Raw genomic sequence first — 16,311 nt, 5'->3', positions numbered from 1 at the left:
CTTCCTTTCTAAACTGAGGGAACCAGTCTGGGGACCCAAGTCTGGGAGGGAACTGGAAGCAGCCCCCTAAGCAACTTTCCTGCTCCTCAGACAGAGGATCCCTGTTCCTTCTCCTCCCCGGCCCTGAATGCCTGTCCTGTTCCCTCCCCTGGAAAGAGTTCTAGGAGTGGAAATTTCTCATAATTTTTCTTCCTTCTGTAGCTTCCCAGCTTTTAGTTCTAAAAGTCCAACATATCTTCCAACATCTCCTCTATGCCTGGTCTACCGTCTTTTATAGCAATATCTTTTTTTCTGCTTGATCAGAGCAGAACATAACTAGCTCCTTCAATCCCTCCTTGTCGGCTTTATGTTATCTTTCACACTTCTGTCAGAGAATCAGACAGAAGCATAATTGAGTAAACTTCAAAGAAGGAAGCCAGTGACAGACTCAACACATTCCCTTTTCTTGTGATTGTAGTACCTCCAAACCAAATATAAGACAACAACTATGATCACATGTCAAGAGTTTCCAGCACTTGGAATCTAAGTTTCATGCCTGTAAATCATGCCATAGAACCATAGGAAAGTAGTGCTATAAAGGACTTCATGAAGTCATCTCGTTTACCCCCTGCTAATCCGAGGCAAGTGTCTGTCTGCATGTCATGATTAAAGTACTTTCAATTCCAAGCGCAGGGTGAAACTAGCAACTTGGGAATCGTTGTTCAGTGTCTGCCCATTCTTCCACCTTATGAGAGGGATAATAAGTTCCATATGACACCTGCTATGGATAACAACCCCTTCCTTATCCCAGTAGTGGGGACAGAATTAGTAACAGAAGCTTCTTCAAGTAAAATGTATTTTCAGGTGCTCTGAGAGTCACTTTCATTATTTTTATTTTATCAGAGTTTAAAAAAATATTATTTGGTATGGTAATATAAGAGTGATGTTGTAGCCATGATGGTTCACAAACTATGCTAGAGGCAAGGATTTCTTAGGATGATTGATAGCTTTTATTGGACCAGCTATGTTGTTGCAATAAAGTTAGACAAGCTTTCAACTGCTAGACCTTCTTGGTCAGGTCTTATGAGAACAAGTCAGGCACAAGACAGGAAAGAAGTGCTGTTGGAGGCAGTGGCAGAGATTCCCAGGGGTAACAGATGCACAGTAGAAGAAAAAAAGGCTAATTACTGGGAAATCAAGGCTTACCAAAAAAGAGGAGGGTTGTTCTTACCTTTGATGTGTGGAAAGTATTTGGGAGTCAGGTAAAATATAATGTGCCATAAAGCCAATGTCATTGTTTAGTCCTTGGTTCTTAGTGTCCAGCCAGCTTATGAGTTTTTGTTCCCAAGTTTGCAGTCTAAAGGTGTTAGGTATACTTCCTTTGACCCCAAGGATACTGAGGTCAGAGAGGGAGTGGGTATTCTGTAAGAAGTGCACTCCTAATAGTGTGTGGGTGTGGGTATGTGTCCTTTATACATTTTTTCTGTGAGAGTTCATTCTGTTGCATAGTTGCTGTTTACTTTCACCCACATAGTTACCATGAGCGTACTTAGCACATTGGATCAGTCATCTCTAAAATGTTACCTTCTGTGCTGTGCCTGGCTCATTCTGGTCAGACCTGACAAAATATGCCTTGAATTCAAAAGCTCATCTAACTCTATCCCAGCTACATAGCTGGTCCAATAAAAGATATCACCCTAAGAAATCTTTGCCTCTCACATTATTTGGTATAATAGTTTTAGTACTAATAGAACAGTGTGTCTTCAGTGGAGAACATCCTCTCTACTTTTCTATGAATGCCTTGATACTTACGTTAGGACTGTCACAATGCACCATTTTTGCTTGCATTCTCTCTTAAATTAAAACTAATACAATCCAATCAAGAATGGTTAACATCACTTTTATTCCTGTACTGACAAAGGAAGGAGCAGAATAGCATTTGGTAGATAATTTCCACTTCAGTGCCTGATGATGCTTCCTAGTTGAAATGCTCTGTTTATAGTTCCATTGGGATGAAGCTGGATCTATTTGTGGAAAATGGACAGTTCTCATCATTTCAGTTGGAAAATACAGTCGATTTTAAAGGACTCTTTCTTTCTTATGGGTGTTGTAGCGCATTACCTTGTGTTTGTGAATGCTGTATGATTGGGTGGGTTGCAAAAGGTTAATGCACTAAAGCACTAGTCTCTGCTAGTGCCAGGTCAGTGCACTGGTTTGCTTCCTCTGAGTCCTCTATGTTTGAATCTGTACTATATTAGGTTAAGGCTGAAGTTGCTTAAATTTACATTGAATGGACAATGTTACATGTAAACCATGCCTAATATGTTAGTGGAGTTACCCTAGTGTTAATGTGACCTCAAGTGGGGAATAATGCCTGGAAAGTGTTCCTGACTTTCCTTTTTATATAAGAATAGCAAGATCTGTTTGTGGAGGGTATCTAGCAAAATGATTGGGGTTTGTTGGAGATCTAGCAAAATAAACAGTCTCCACATTTTTCTTTTGATGTGGCCAAATTTTTTGCTGTATGGCGAGGTACTTATGGGTATATCAATGCTTACCTACCCATGGACTTTCAGGAAAATATAATCCAAATTAAAGTGTGGATTTAAAGTGGATTAGTTAAACCACATTAAAACCCTATGTAACTACTCATATTGAATTAAAGTAGCTTTAATTTGGCTTAGTTTAAGATAAACCGATTTAAGACCTTTTTATTCTGAATGAGAGAGTCTATAAAAGGATTAACTTGAGCTAACTAATCTACTTTAAATTCACAGTTTTACTACACCTGGATTAATTTTTTTGGGTGTCTGTTTGTAGACAAACCCACATTCCTTCAAAGACATGAACACCAATTAACACTACAGTATTCTGAATGTTGCATTTGCCCTCACTTTTGAATGATAAAATAGATCCTATTATTTTTACTAGCCTTTGGAAAATAGATGATAATGGAGAGATTTTCTTTGTCATTTTCTGTTGCATAGGTTTTAGACATAGTTAATTTCCTACTTTGTTCTATATAATCACTGCTAACAAAATCTGATTCCTGGTATGATATGATTAATGCCAATATTATTTACCACCATATAGGACAGTATGAACTGCCATATGAAGTGGTAGAAGTTTCAGGTGCCAGACTGATGCAGTCATAGATCATAGTCCTTCACTTGTGATTTTCTAAAATGTGTTCTTTGTGAATAAGGAGAGGGGAAAATGTAGCACATCTACAGCTGACTTCAATGAGCTATAATGAGCTACCAGTTGTACTCAAACTAGTATTAGTTCTCTGTTTTCTATGGAATTTTTCATAATTGCATGCTTTGGAAAGTGTCTTAAAATACTGAAGTGTATATCTTTTAAGAAAAAAATGGTTTGCATTGATGGTAGAAAGGAAGAGAATGCTGTGCTGAAGAGATTGGCATTTGTGAGTTACTGAAACAATACTGCACATAAATATGAAGATGCAGGCTTTTTTCAGTTTAATTGGCTTGGTGACTGTAGTTCAGAGAATGAGAAAAGTGAATAACTGTGACTGACTCCAAGGACAAGAAAAGATCAAGCAACACATCATAAGGAAAATGTAAAAAAGAACAGAGTAGAGAAAATACAGCAGAATAGGTAATTTTATCACCTAAAGACAATAGAAGAAAAGAACAATTGCATAGGCCTTTTTATTATATAATCAGGTTAGATGCAGAAATGGCAGGCTTCACAACAAAGCAGAACAGTTCATATACTGGTTTTTGGATGCTTTTCATTTCTGTTCATCAAAATCTGATTTTTCTCTGTTTTTTTTTTTCTTTTGTTTAGTTTTGTTTTTTGTAGTGACCAGTTGCATGGAGAGGGCATTTATATTAAGTTAAAAATTTGCTCTTTGTATATTTGTCCCTTTGTATATTTGGCCAAAAATGGACAAGACGAGCTTGAAGCTAAGCTCCAACCCTATGCTGTACTAGGATCAAATTTCAAATGTTGAGACTTAATATCTCACAACTATGGTAATACAATTAAGTAATTAAAATATGGATGAAAATTTCTATTGGCCTAAGAGGAAAAGAAGTAATTTGAACTGCTTAGAAACAAAAATTAGCACCCCCTTATGTAGTAGTGAAAATGGGAATGTTGGGACTTTTTCAGCACTGAGGAAAAGTGAGCAGTCATAACAGAGCTGAAGGGGAGAGAAATTTACACCCTGGTCATATTCATGTAAGGCACAGTGACTGGCTTTTATCCGGGAAAGAACAAGGGTAAAGATAGGCAGGAAAAAAATAGGGATGTAGGAAGAAGAAAAGGAAGAAATTACAGAATGGCTGCAACTTGGCGTTGTCAGTGATCAGATACAGATTTAAGAGCCGGTGATGAAATCCAAGCCCTTAACCACCCCCTCCTCCACAAGGTGATGTTGGAAGAATGTTTCCAGAATACTCTAACCAGATCAGTAAGGAAGAAAACACATGAAGCGCATTCAAAAGCAGTCATGCATGCCAGGGTGATGAAGCAGAAGACAGTGATGCTCAGTGATGAAAGCACCTAAATCAAAAGGGACAAGAATATGCCACAGACTTTTGGAGTCAGCTGCAAGCAAGACATTAGTTACTATAGTTGATCTGTTTCAGGAAAGAGGCCGCAAAATACAGATTAAAAATGGATGAAGAATATGTCAGGTACATTTGCTATGTGAATGCTGCTTCCTTAAAGTATAACATGTCAGGGGCCTTAGCCTCACCCGCATTCCTGAGCTCAGTCAGCTGTGCATTGCTACATACGTTGGGACCATGTTGTTGAATGGCTGCCTCATCTCTGAGCTGCTGCAATTGTTCAGCAGTGCTTTCATGAGCTGCTGATCACCTTGCAGCGGGATGAGGTTGGAAATAGAAGGAGAACGAGAACAGTGATTCGAAGCTGCTCCACGGCAGCCTCCCTGCTGGGCAGTGAGATCCCCAGGCAGGCTGCAGATTGGTTCTTTGTGACTCCAGCTGGATACAAGTGCAGGGGAGTGCCCAGCCACAGGATTGTTCTCTTCATCTCCAAAGCAGTCAAAGAATAGTCACAGGTGGGGAACAACCCCTTCACCCTCTGTACTGCAGAAGTAAAGTATGCATAATCATTAATGGGACATAAGAGAGGGGACAGGGTCAGTACTTTGGTCATGATTGGGGAAGCAGGGAAATGGAATCAACCACAGGGGAGGAGGCAGAGACTAGACTAGAACTTGAATAATTAATTAGAAATAAGGAAAAGATGGGAAATTTTAAGATGCACAAAGCAAGAGCTACAAAGTAAATTAGTATTTTGTATTATTTAACAAAAGGTTTGAGATGACGAAAATCAAGTTTCAGAGTATGGACTTCAGGCATGGGTTGAAAGGAAGATTTAGGAGTCCAGTTTGGTACTTTCAGTAGGGCACAGCTTCTAATTTTAAAACCAGGTCCCATCTAAGGTCTCTAATTGGGTGGGACAGTACTGAAATGTAAACATCAAGTCCCAGTCCTGGGCAGAATGACTCTGGGACAGCATTTGTCCCAGATTCCCCTCCATACACTCAATTATTATCCCAGTATCATGTTCAGGGATCCTGTGTTTTCTGTTCACCATGGAAAAATGCAGATTTTCTCCTTTGATGGAGAAAAATGTGGGAAACCATGGGTTTCCCCTTGCAGGCTGGCAGACTTCCTTTCCACCTAGGGCTTGCCAAGGCATGGCTGGCGCAGGGCCCTGGTGTCGGTGGCACCGATACCCCCCCATCCTGCTCTGCTCTCCCATGTTAAGTCCTGTCTGCTGGGCTGTGAAGGCCCTGGGGGGAAGGCAGTAGGGCAGGGAGCCCTGAGCTGCACAGCAGGCAGCCCGCATTGTCCCTTGGCCCCATGGACTCTGCTTAGCTCTGCTCCAGCTGTGCTGCCTGCAGGAGGGGGTGTGGGGAGGGGGCAGGGTGGGACAGGAAGGCAAGTGTCCCTAGTACCATCACTTCATGAGTGCTTACGGAGATTTGAGAGAGGAATAGGGATGGCTGGGCAAAATGGGAGGAGGGAGGGACTTCAAAGTCCTTGTGAATGACAGGGAAGTATAAGATGAAGCCAGTTCATGTATGCTGCATTTTATGCAGGCCAGGAGTGAGGCATGTGGGACTGGGACTAAAATGAAATATAATGATGTAGGGGTTTACTTACAAAACAGTTTCTTTGCGAGACCAGTGATTGTAGGTCATAGTCTACTTTATCCTGTCAGATAATTGCAAAATCCATTACTGTCCCTTTGAGATTTTTTTTATAAAAGACTGTATTAAATCTGAATAAAAGCTTAATAAGTAGATTAGTTAGAACAATAGTCCTCATGAGGATGTTTGATTCTGAGCGTAGCTGCTAGAGATAACCCTAAATGCAATTAGGTTTAACTCCCTGAATGTGTCAAAGGAAGGTAATACCCTCAGAGACTTCCCAACAGATGACATTATTTTTAAAGTGTCTCAACATTTAAAATACTCTTTCCTCTGGGCATCGGCAACAAAACCTTTGTTAAGAATTGTTGGAGAAACAGAACCATGGATACTGCACAGTGGAAAATTATTTTTGAGAAATTTGTTTTAGATGTCGTACATCAAAAAGATGGATGGCTCAGCTTCCATGGGGGAACAGTTTGTTGTCCTCATCTGTACTCTTTGTAATTGTAAGGTTCAAAACTCCCAAGGTGGCTAGAGATAAGGACAAAGAGGAAATAGTCATTTCACTAAACATATACAAGTTTATAAAGGGCAATGTGATCCAATGTCGATGTAATTCTCTCTCTCTCTCTCTCTCTCTCATTTCCAAAATAAAAGTGGAATATATAATACTATATAACGTAGCATGTACTATTAAATTACAACCCCCTAAAATGCTTGATTTAATTGTCTGTACTACAAAACTACTATGTTGTAATGCAGATTTTAATCCCATTTGCTCTAGCAAATATAGTAGAACTCCCTAGTTTAATAACCTTTGGGGGGAGGGGGAGAGTGCATATACATGTCTATTTTTGAGGGTGTTCCTATGTGGTTGATGACATGTATCTGTAAAATATATTAAAATCTTTGACTGCCTTGCCTACCTCTGCCCATGAATCACTCTTCCCTTTTCTGCTCACCCATTGGTTTGCCAGAGATGTATTTTTGTCTTTGTTTCTTTAAATGTATTAGAGGCACAGGATGTGTAATATTAAGCCCTGGGCCAACGAAAGCTTTAAGGTTTATTAATTTTCAGCCATTTAGACAAGAAATATCTAATTTATTCCACTGAAAAAGGAGAGACTGATGGCTTTGCAGTGAAAGACCCAGCATTTGCATCTAGCTGTGACATTTTATGCAAAAAATATTTTAATGGTTTATCTTGTAACAATAAAGAAGTCTGGATGTATGGGTTTAGGCAGGCAAAATATACTATAATAGGAAATCCATATTCCCAAATATTTGTAAATCAACTCTTCAAACATGTGGCATATGCAAAAACTGTATGTGTCCTTATGTAGTGTAAAGGTTCTCCTGGTATTTCCTTGATCAACACAATTCGTTCATGCCACTGCTGATCAAGTAATCTGTCCATGTCTAATCTACGCTGTTAAAATGCTATGTCACTTTGCAAAGTATGCAGGATTTTCTCTCTCTAGTAAATAAACAAAATATGTATTTATATAGACTAAATATTCATCTCATACCGTTATGTATTTATGAATAAATTGCATATGCAGCTGCAAATATCTTCACATGCAAGTTTAAACACCTTTGACCTCACAAACAAGTTTCCATGCAGTATTTACATCTTGAAAGTACATTAAGGGGTGTATCTGGGCAATAAGTTGGGTAAAGACATACATATATGAAAAAGTACTGGTTTTCATATCATTCTATTTTTCTCGTACAAGCAGATATTTTGTCCACTAGCCCTTATATCAGATATGGGGTTTTAAATTTCAGAAGCAAAAATATTGCTTGTACTATTTGTTTTCCATAATTTAATAGGCTTCTTTGTGTTTTGTTGTGCAAAATTCACTATATAGGAAGGGGTGTAGGTTGTAGCCGTGTTGGTCTAAGGACATAGGCAGGCAAGGTTCTTTGGGTAAATCTGATATCTTTTATTAGACCAAATAACATTTTCCAGCTATTTAGTTGGTCTAATAAAAGATATCAGATTTACCCAAATAACTCTGTCTACCTATATAGGAAGCATATTTGAAAATCAACCTTCACGTGGATTACTAAATATACCATATTGGTTCTCAGTCAATAAAATGAAAAGTGTAAGAACATTAAAGACAAAACAGAAATTCTAGGCAATATAATTAACCCTTTAAATGGTGTGCTTGTAAATAGCATGCAGAGTGGATACAGTGGGACTGGATATTTGTCTTCAGTGTGCACTTCTGAAGGTACAAGTATCATAAATAATACAAGGAAGACAGGCCCCACTTGCTCTGTTGAGTAGTGAGGATATGTATAGCCTATCGTTTACCATCATTTTGTCATTTCTTATGTATTTGTATTCATATCTCTGTCAAGATAATAGATTACAGATAATATATAATGTCCAATGAGTTTATATAAAAAAGAAAAATCCAATACCAACAAAACAAAGTATTTAAGATCTCTTTTTTCCTCTCTAATTTTAATACTACATCTTTGGAGAAATTATTGGTACCATTGAAATGAACAAATCTGCAGTGAATTATTGGTTGTTTATCTGCGATTTGACTTAAAAAATCAGCTATTTTTAGTATTAATATTTGATAAGCACCTCACTTTCTATGTTTCTTAATGTCTTCTTAGCTGGACTTCATTTTTCTTCATATTATTCATAGCTTTTTATTTGCAGTGGAGTGCTCTTGAAAATCTACAATATTTTCCTTCTTGCTTTTAAATCAAAAGTCTGTCTCATCAAAGATAAAGCTGAACTGATTAGACCTGGGCCACAGTACCTGAAAATGACTTATTTTGAATCAGTGATGGTAGGTGTTCAGCTTTTATAGCACATCATACCTTGTCTGGATGTGTGCAGTGCAACAAGGGCACTTAGTGGCCAGTTTGTTGAATCACATGCGTCTTTTTTGCTTTATGTATTTTTAAGATACCGCATGCTCTTCAGTAATTTTTTCCTCCGACATTATCACGTTTAATCTTGGAAGATTTTGTTCTTCTAGTTAATTCAGTAACAAATGTTTCAGTTCAGAAATATACACACCATTTAAAATGGATCTCACCCCTACTTTTCCTGAAACTGTACTACATTTCTTTTAATGCAGTCAGTACAAGTGGGGGAAAAAAATCCTTTTTCAGTACGATAGCAATAAACTTTCAGCTCCAACTGAACAGTGGACTTTTTGCCAACTATGAAGTGACAATGACAAGCAAGCAGGGATTTTTGTGAGTGATATCTTTTATTGGACTTCTGTTTCCTCAGGAAGACTTCCATGCTACCCAAACACTTTTCTAAGTCTATCCCAGCTATGGTCCAATAAAAATATCACCCACAAAAATCCTTGCCTACGGCATATTTCCTGGACTATCACAGCAACAGTATCACTTCAGCATTACCCATGAAAAGCAGGACTGACATATTTTCTGTTCTGAACCTGACACCTTGGTTCATCAGTTAGTTTGTGCTTGAATCTGAAAGATGCTGAGTGCTGACTGAGAAGGACCAAATAACTGGATCTCCCAATGGAGCTTGTCAAATTTCGAACAATTTAAACTTCTAAAAACCAGACCTGAATTGAGTTTTCAGGCTTATTGTCTCCTCAGAGCTTTGCTGAGACTTTAAAGGATGTATCTTTTGGTTAAGCATCTTTCAATGCTATTGTTGTTACCATATTTAACTTCTCTAGTCTAACAAATTCTTGAAGATATTTTATGCTGTTCAAGTCTTAGCAAAACAATAAACATTCCTGCTGCTTGTGAAATACGTGCATTTAGATTCAAAATAGTTATACACAACTGAAAGAAAGCCATTTGATTAGTTTCTGTCTAACTACTCTATGGTGAAAAGCTGATTATTTTTAAATGATAATTTACCATACAAGTTTTGGTCTTTAGATATCAGTTTTCCAGCTAGTTCTGCTAAAATTGATAAAATAACATTTGAAACAATTGAGATTTTTATTCTGAACCACTGTTTTCACATCTAGCTCAGCAGAAATGAACATGAATATCTTGTTTCTGAATTTAAATCTGTTGATGCAACTCCAGTAAACACGTAACAAAAAGTAATCTATAAAAATGGAAAGTGACTGTTGTCTAAGTATATTTAATTAAGAAACTGTGTTTAAGGTGGTTAAAATTGTCTTCTTAAGGGACATAACATTTTAACTTACATTATTGAACTACATGAGCTCAGGTCACTTGCTAAAAAATAATGTTTTTTTTCTTATGATCTTAAATGTCTATTTCACCGTTTAGTATGCATGTGCAATTTTCACTGGTTTCAGGGGAAAAACCAATGTGTATCTATTCAAAGGCAGTCTTCAGTCCAATATACTCACACAAGTCTCAGTAATATTTTGGATCCCATTGGAGAGATGCTGAATACTGTCTATTTCCATAAACAACAGTGAGAAATCAGGGTTTTCAACACCTTGCATGAGCAGGTTCTTATAGGAGTTATATAGCACTGCACTTTTGCCTTTTAAATTTGATTAATTGATAGATTCCAGCTAGCTTTGCAATTTCTATATGAATAACATTTTATTATTAAAATATTTTATTACTGTCAGTATGAGAGGGTGAGCTATCTTGTTGATCTGTTTTACACCAAAGATGTGTGGGGGATGGTAGATGGAAAAAAGAGCTGCATCTAAAACGTACTTATTTTATTTTATTTAGATTTTCATACACACCTTTCTGAGACATTGAAAGACAGAAAGACAGGCTGGCAGCAGCTGGCTGAGACAAAGAACTCTCTGATACGTAAGGTTTTCATCTTGCTTAACCCATATTCTCTGTAAACTTGGAGCCTAGCTAGAAATGCTTTCAGCAGTGATTAGTTTATCTGTGTTTATATTGTGCTTATCACTCACTTTATTTGTGGTTTGTTGTGTTTTTCCTTCTCCTGCAGTGTTGTTTCTACTTCACAGTAAATAAACCTGATTTTTATTCAGACAAGTACAGACAGTTGTTTTGGGGTACTAGCTGATGGAGTATAATCTGGGGAATTTGTCATTGAGACTCCTACCAGAACATTAGATGATGGAGGAGTCACAATTCCCTGTGCCAACATTACTTCAGGAAAGCTGGTGTATGCCAGTGTGGGCACAAGGAGAACTGAATGATGATATGAATGACGAACCTACTTATTTAGATATAATAATGACAACTCTGCAATCTATACTAGTAGTGTATTTACAAAGATGCATACATTTTAAACTGCCAGTTAAGTTTGCATGTGATATATATATACTCCTTCAGAGATTTTGAAGCCTTTTAATGACAAATTTCACAATAGCTGTGTTTATTTTTGTTGTGATTTGAATTTTGATCAAAATGAGTTTTGAAACAGAACAGTACCTTTCAGTATATTACAAAGATTTTTTCTTAGAGATTCCTTATAATAGTCAGAATTTTTATGAGGAGTTACCGTACTGACAGAAGAACAGCAAAACAGGTAACATCACATGGAAAAAGAAAGGGATGGTGTTTTTAAAAAGTGTTCTTTTTATTATTAAGCATATGAAAGTCAAGGTCAGTATCAATTGTCTGTGCAAACCTAACTGCCCAATGACCTGATGCATTTAAGGCATACCTATTTCTATAGCTAAATACATAAAGAAGGAGTAATGTGGCTAGCATCACATCTGGCTTTCCATCTGACCCAGGTACCCATTTACAGCTTTGGCATGAGTGCAGGTCCAGGCTTGAACTCTCCTATGGAGTTCACCCTCTGCAATCCCACTCAGAAGAATGAAATACCTGGATCCAAAAGCTTTTTAATATGATAGTATCTATGAAGTAATGATTAATAACACCCATTCACTCAGCTCCTCCACCTGGCATCTCTTAAATGCAAAGCATTGTTTTCATTCGTTGGATAGATCCATTTATATTAACCTTAGATCTTAGTCAATATGTTCCATTGTTCCCTGCCTAATTTCCCAAGAGCCATTTCTGATAAGGTCTTAGGCTCTCAAGGCTTCAATTTCTGCTTTATTTGACTGGATGAGCAGATGAAATATTTTTCCTAGAACTCTTTCTCTTCCTCTCTTTTACAACAATCACCTGCAAAATGTAGGTGACACTTTTCCCCCATTCAGCTGAGCATTTAAGTACCTGGTGTAAATGTTCTGTAGAATCACAGCCTTAAATGAAAATAATATTCTTAATTCTAATGTTTATTCAACATTAACCATGTTTTGAGATTTTTTTTTCCCCTTTTGATTTTCAAATGTACTTTCTTTTTAAAATTCTAATATACTCTTTCTTTTAACATGCTTGATTACCGATGGTATCTTGTGAACATTATCTCTACTTAGGGCTTGTTATGCTGCAAATCTGCACAAATCTGCCTGAACAAGCACTGTACCAGTTTAGCAATGGCCATATCAAATGACAACTAAAAATTAATGAGGAATCTCAACTCTCTTTGAAATCAGTGGAAACTGAGGATGTTCAAAAAGTCTTTAACTACTGTCAGCATGAGGGGTTTGGTCCTTCAAAATTAGTTCAGGTTTCCTGAGAGAGAGGTAGAGGGTAAAGAGAGAACTGTTAGCCGCAGGAATTGCATTCCTTTATATTAGTTTATATTCCATTAATCCAGTCCAAACATGATGTTAATAGTTACCAAAAGAAAATTATATGAGGATTAAAATTGATCTTCTGTATTTCTTTGTGTTTCTGAGAAGTGACTGTGACCATAGTGTCTAGGTAGTGATGTAGCTACTAGTGAGTTGAATTTGGCTAAAAATAATTTATCACTGAATAACTGAACTGATAGCAGTATTTGAGCATGTCTGTCAGAATTCCTTGAAGTCTGTCCACAGGGCTGACTTAAAAAGCCCCTCTCTTGAGATCACTTCCTGCCATTTGGAGCATTTTTCAAATTAAATTATTTCTCTTTGCCTGTTTATTTAGCTTTCCCAAGAACATGAACCCCAGTGCCATTGATGATAGTTTGATTTATATATTATTTTAAATTGTGCAACATTCCATGAATTTGTTGCTGTAGAAATTAATGAAATAGAACATTAATATGTAGTGGAGATAGTAACAATGAATATATAGTCAGCACTAGATTTTACAGCAGTTTTCATTTTTATTCATGACTCCACAGTAGCTGGAAAGAATTCTTTATAAACATGACAAAATGGCATAAAAATGCAAGATGCAATTTCTGCATATACAATCATTTTGACATAGGGTATGACTAGGGAGCTACTGAAATTGCAATTTCGCAATTTTCATAGAAACCACAATTTTAGGCACACACTGCGAAAAAGTGTATGCCCCGAAAAAAAGCATGGGGAATCACTAAGCAGGGGAAAAAAACCAAAAGATAGCTGCAAGAACAGAAAAGGGCTGGAAGCATTTGCATCCTGAAGCACAGGTGGGGAGAGAGGGAGCAAGTCAGAGGCTCAGCCCCTGATGTAGGCTTAATCAAAGAAATGGAGGCAGGGAGAGGGAGGAGAGGGCGGAGGTTGCCTCACCCCACTTCACCCCACACCGCCCTGCCTCCATCCCATTCCCTGTCAGTTTGCATAACCCAACCACACTTCCAGAGCCCCAATCCTTTATTTGCATAACCCTACCTCCAATCCCACCGTCCCACTCCTTCCCTGCCTGTCCTTCCATCATTTGCATAACGCTCCCTACATTCCATCTCCCCCTTTCTCTCTTTGAAAATCACTCCACCACCCTGTCTCCTTATTCCATTATTTCTATAACCTTGCCCTCTGTAGAGACAACCCCACCCCACTCCTCCGTAACCCCTCCTCCCCTCTCCCCCCACCCCCTGCCCCCATGCTCCAAGACTGCAGGGCTTTTCTCTGCTTGCCGGTTAGTTTATTTTTATTTTTTTGCAGTGAGCTGCTTGATGATGGCCTGAAACTGTGGCTTGATCACTCTGACTAAGCCCAGGGAAGCCATTAATCCACACTTAATGCATGGATTAATGGCTTCCCTGCGTTTAATCAGGGTAATTAAGCCCCAGTTTAGGCTATGTGGCAATCTGTGATGAGGGGCTGGACTACCAGGGTCCCTCAGCCAGTTAGAGGTGTGTGGGGGGGGGGGGGCACTATGTACACATGGCCCACAAAAATGGCTCCCAGGCCTGCAGTCTGCCCACAAAATCTGCTGGCAGCCACCTCGAATTCAGTAGGTCCCTGGGTATGACATAGATAGCAGAAGAATGAATTCTTACTGTAACAAGGTAACAAGTACAGAAACAGTGAGCCTCTAAGTTCAGATGTAAAGATTGCTAACATAGTGTTAGGCTCTTATGTTATTAATTCAGAGGAAAATGTGACTAAAGCCCAGTTTAAGCTCTGCTTAAAACAAACAAAACAAAAAAACCAAAAACATAGCAACACGAGAACAGATGTTTGTTTCCCTGGGGACAGTTAACAGTGACCCACTTTGTGCCACTGCTAATTATCCCCAGGGAACGCCTACACCATGCACCATTTGGCACACAGGACGTTACCCTGGGTAGGGGAGGGGAGGCTGGGGCCAGCACTGTGCCCCCCCTTACCTGGGGTCCTGAGGGCATCCTGGGGCTGTGGCAGCAGCTATCCTACTGCTCAGAGCCTGGCCGGCAGCCAGTGTGGCTCTAGCTGACCAGGCTCCGGTTTTGAGAGGTACGTGCTGTCCCCGCATGCGCTGCTTCACTTTTGTTTTGTAGCATGGAGAACAGCTGAATGTGCACTATGTGGCACCACAGACCTTTCTGCAGTGCCACATACCACATGGCCGTGCTCATCTGGATGTAGCCAAAGAGTTTTACTGCTGAAACCAGACAAATCTCATCAACTTTAGTTTACAGGAAGAGGATAGCTCCAAATAGTGAAAAAGTTCCTTCACTGCACATGCCACTGTATTAGCCCAGCTGGAAGCTTTGTTTTGTCATAAGTAAAGTCCTCAGGTTCTTCATTTTACAAGTGCCCAGTGCACACCTGTGCTTGTTTAGCATGTGGATTGTGGATTGCGCACTGATCAAATGTGCAATCCTCTGATACATTCAGTAAGTGCCAAGGAGTAAGGTACCATCAAAAAACAAATACATTTTCAGCAGGCAGTAATCAGAGGAAGCTCAGCTAAATGCTGAACCCTTCCTCTCTAGGTACTATAGTGATGATCACTGTAGATATGCAGACAGCAAGATATATCTTGAAGACAGACCTGAGTAGACTGTAACCTGTACAGCCTCAAACACATGGTTTTTACTGGGGAAAAGAGAGTAGTGGCTGCTCAAGGGTCCTCCCTTTAGGGGCTGGGAGGGAGGTTGTGTAGGTGGGCTGTCTAATGGGGCTTAGGTAAACCAATAACCCTTGTGCACTGGAGGAGAGTATATACATTGGTATACAGCTGCATGTTTTGAACTGCTTTGGGTCTTGTGTTAGTTGCCTTCTGGGGACTTGGAAGGACTTTTTCTTAGGGGCAGGATGGGTTTTTTTCACTTCCTAACAACTAGTTAGTAACCTGGTGAGGTAGGTCAGTAAGTATCTAGTGAATGTATTAGTTCTATAGCTGATCTGGTTCCCTGATAACATGGAATTGAAAGTAGATACAAAAGAAAGCATCCCCTGGAGAGCTGAATTTGGACCATAATGCCTTAGACAGCAACTAGACAGCCCCTTAACCCCAGCTTTTTAACCCTTTTACAAAACAAGGGTGATAGGGTCTCAGTAGCAACAAGTGTAGACGAGTTTGACAGTAGTCTACCAAGTAGAAACGGATAACGTAGGAGTCTTGTCCTGCATTATGAGTGATGGTTGGTAGTGCTCAGATTGGTTAAGAGAGTTGCATTCTTGTCCATCTCCCTGCAAAACTGGGACAAGTAAGTTTCATGTGTGGGCAGCAATGTTCATACAACATTCTCGATAACCTTTGGTGTCAGTGACAGTATTACGCAGGCTATGCACAGTTCTTTGCACAACTGAACCCATGAAGTACATTTATCAAATTATTTTACTCAATTTATCAAACAGCAGATGCAGTTTAAGTCTAAATCACAGACTTCTTGAGGATGCTACTTGTGGATCTTGTTGATGGCGGTGTTGCTTATAGGATGCCCATTCCTGCCCTTTGATAACATTTTTCAGCCCCCACTGTATTTTTAAATAAACTGGTAAAGCCACTTCTTACTCAGAGAAGTTACCTGT

The 16,311-nt window shown here is 38.9% G+C and overlaps 1 protein-coding gene across 11 annotated transcripts in view; it reads left to right on the top strand.

Moving 5' to 3' along the window:
* Nucleotides 1-16,311, top strand: part of TENM2 (teneurin transmembrane protein 2) — a 2,247,577-nt gene that overhangs the window by 1,714,018 nt on the left and 517,248 nt on the right. For 8 of the 11 annotated variants that reach the window (XM_059733461.1, XM_059733467.1, XM_059733470.1 and 5 more), the window contains one exon: nucleotides 10,826-10,909. The exons of the other annotated variants lie outside the window; for them this stretch is intronic. In XM_059733461.1, coding sequence (XP_059589444.1) covers nucleotides 10,826-10,909 — 84 coding nt within the window. The remainder of the gene's footprint in view (nucleotides 1-10,825; nucleotides 10,910-16,311) is intronic. 11 annotated transcript variants of the gene reach the window in all.

This window comes from Alligator mississippiensis, chromosome 9 (assembly GCF_030867095.1).
Source record: "Alligator mississippiensis isolate rAllMis1 chromosome 9, rAllMis1, whole genome shotgun sequence".
NCBI classification, from domain to species: domain Eukaryota; kingdom Metazoa; phylum Chordata; order Crocodylia; family Alligatoridae; genus Alligator; species Alligator mississippiensis.
The sequence above is the reverse complement of the archived record's forward strand: the minus strand, read 5'-3'. Positions and strand labels throughout refer to the sequence as shown.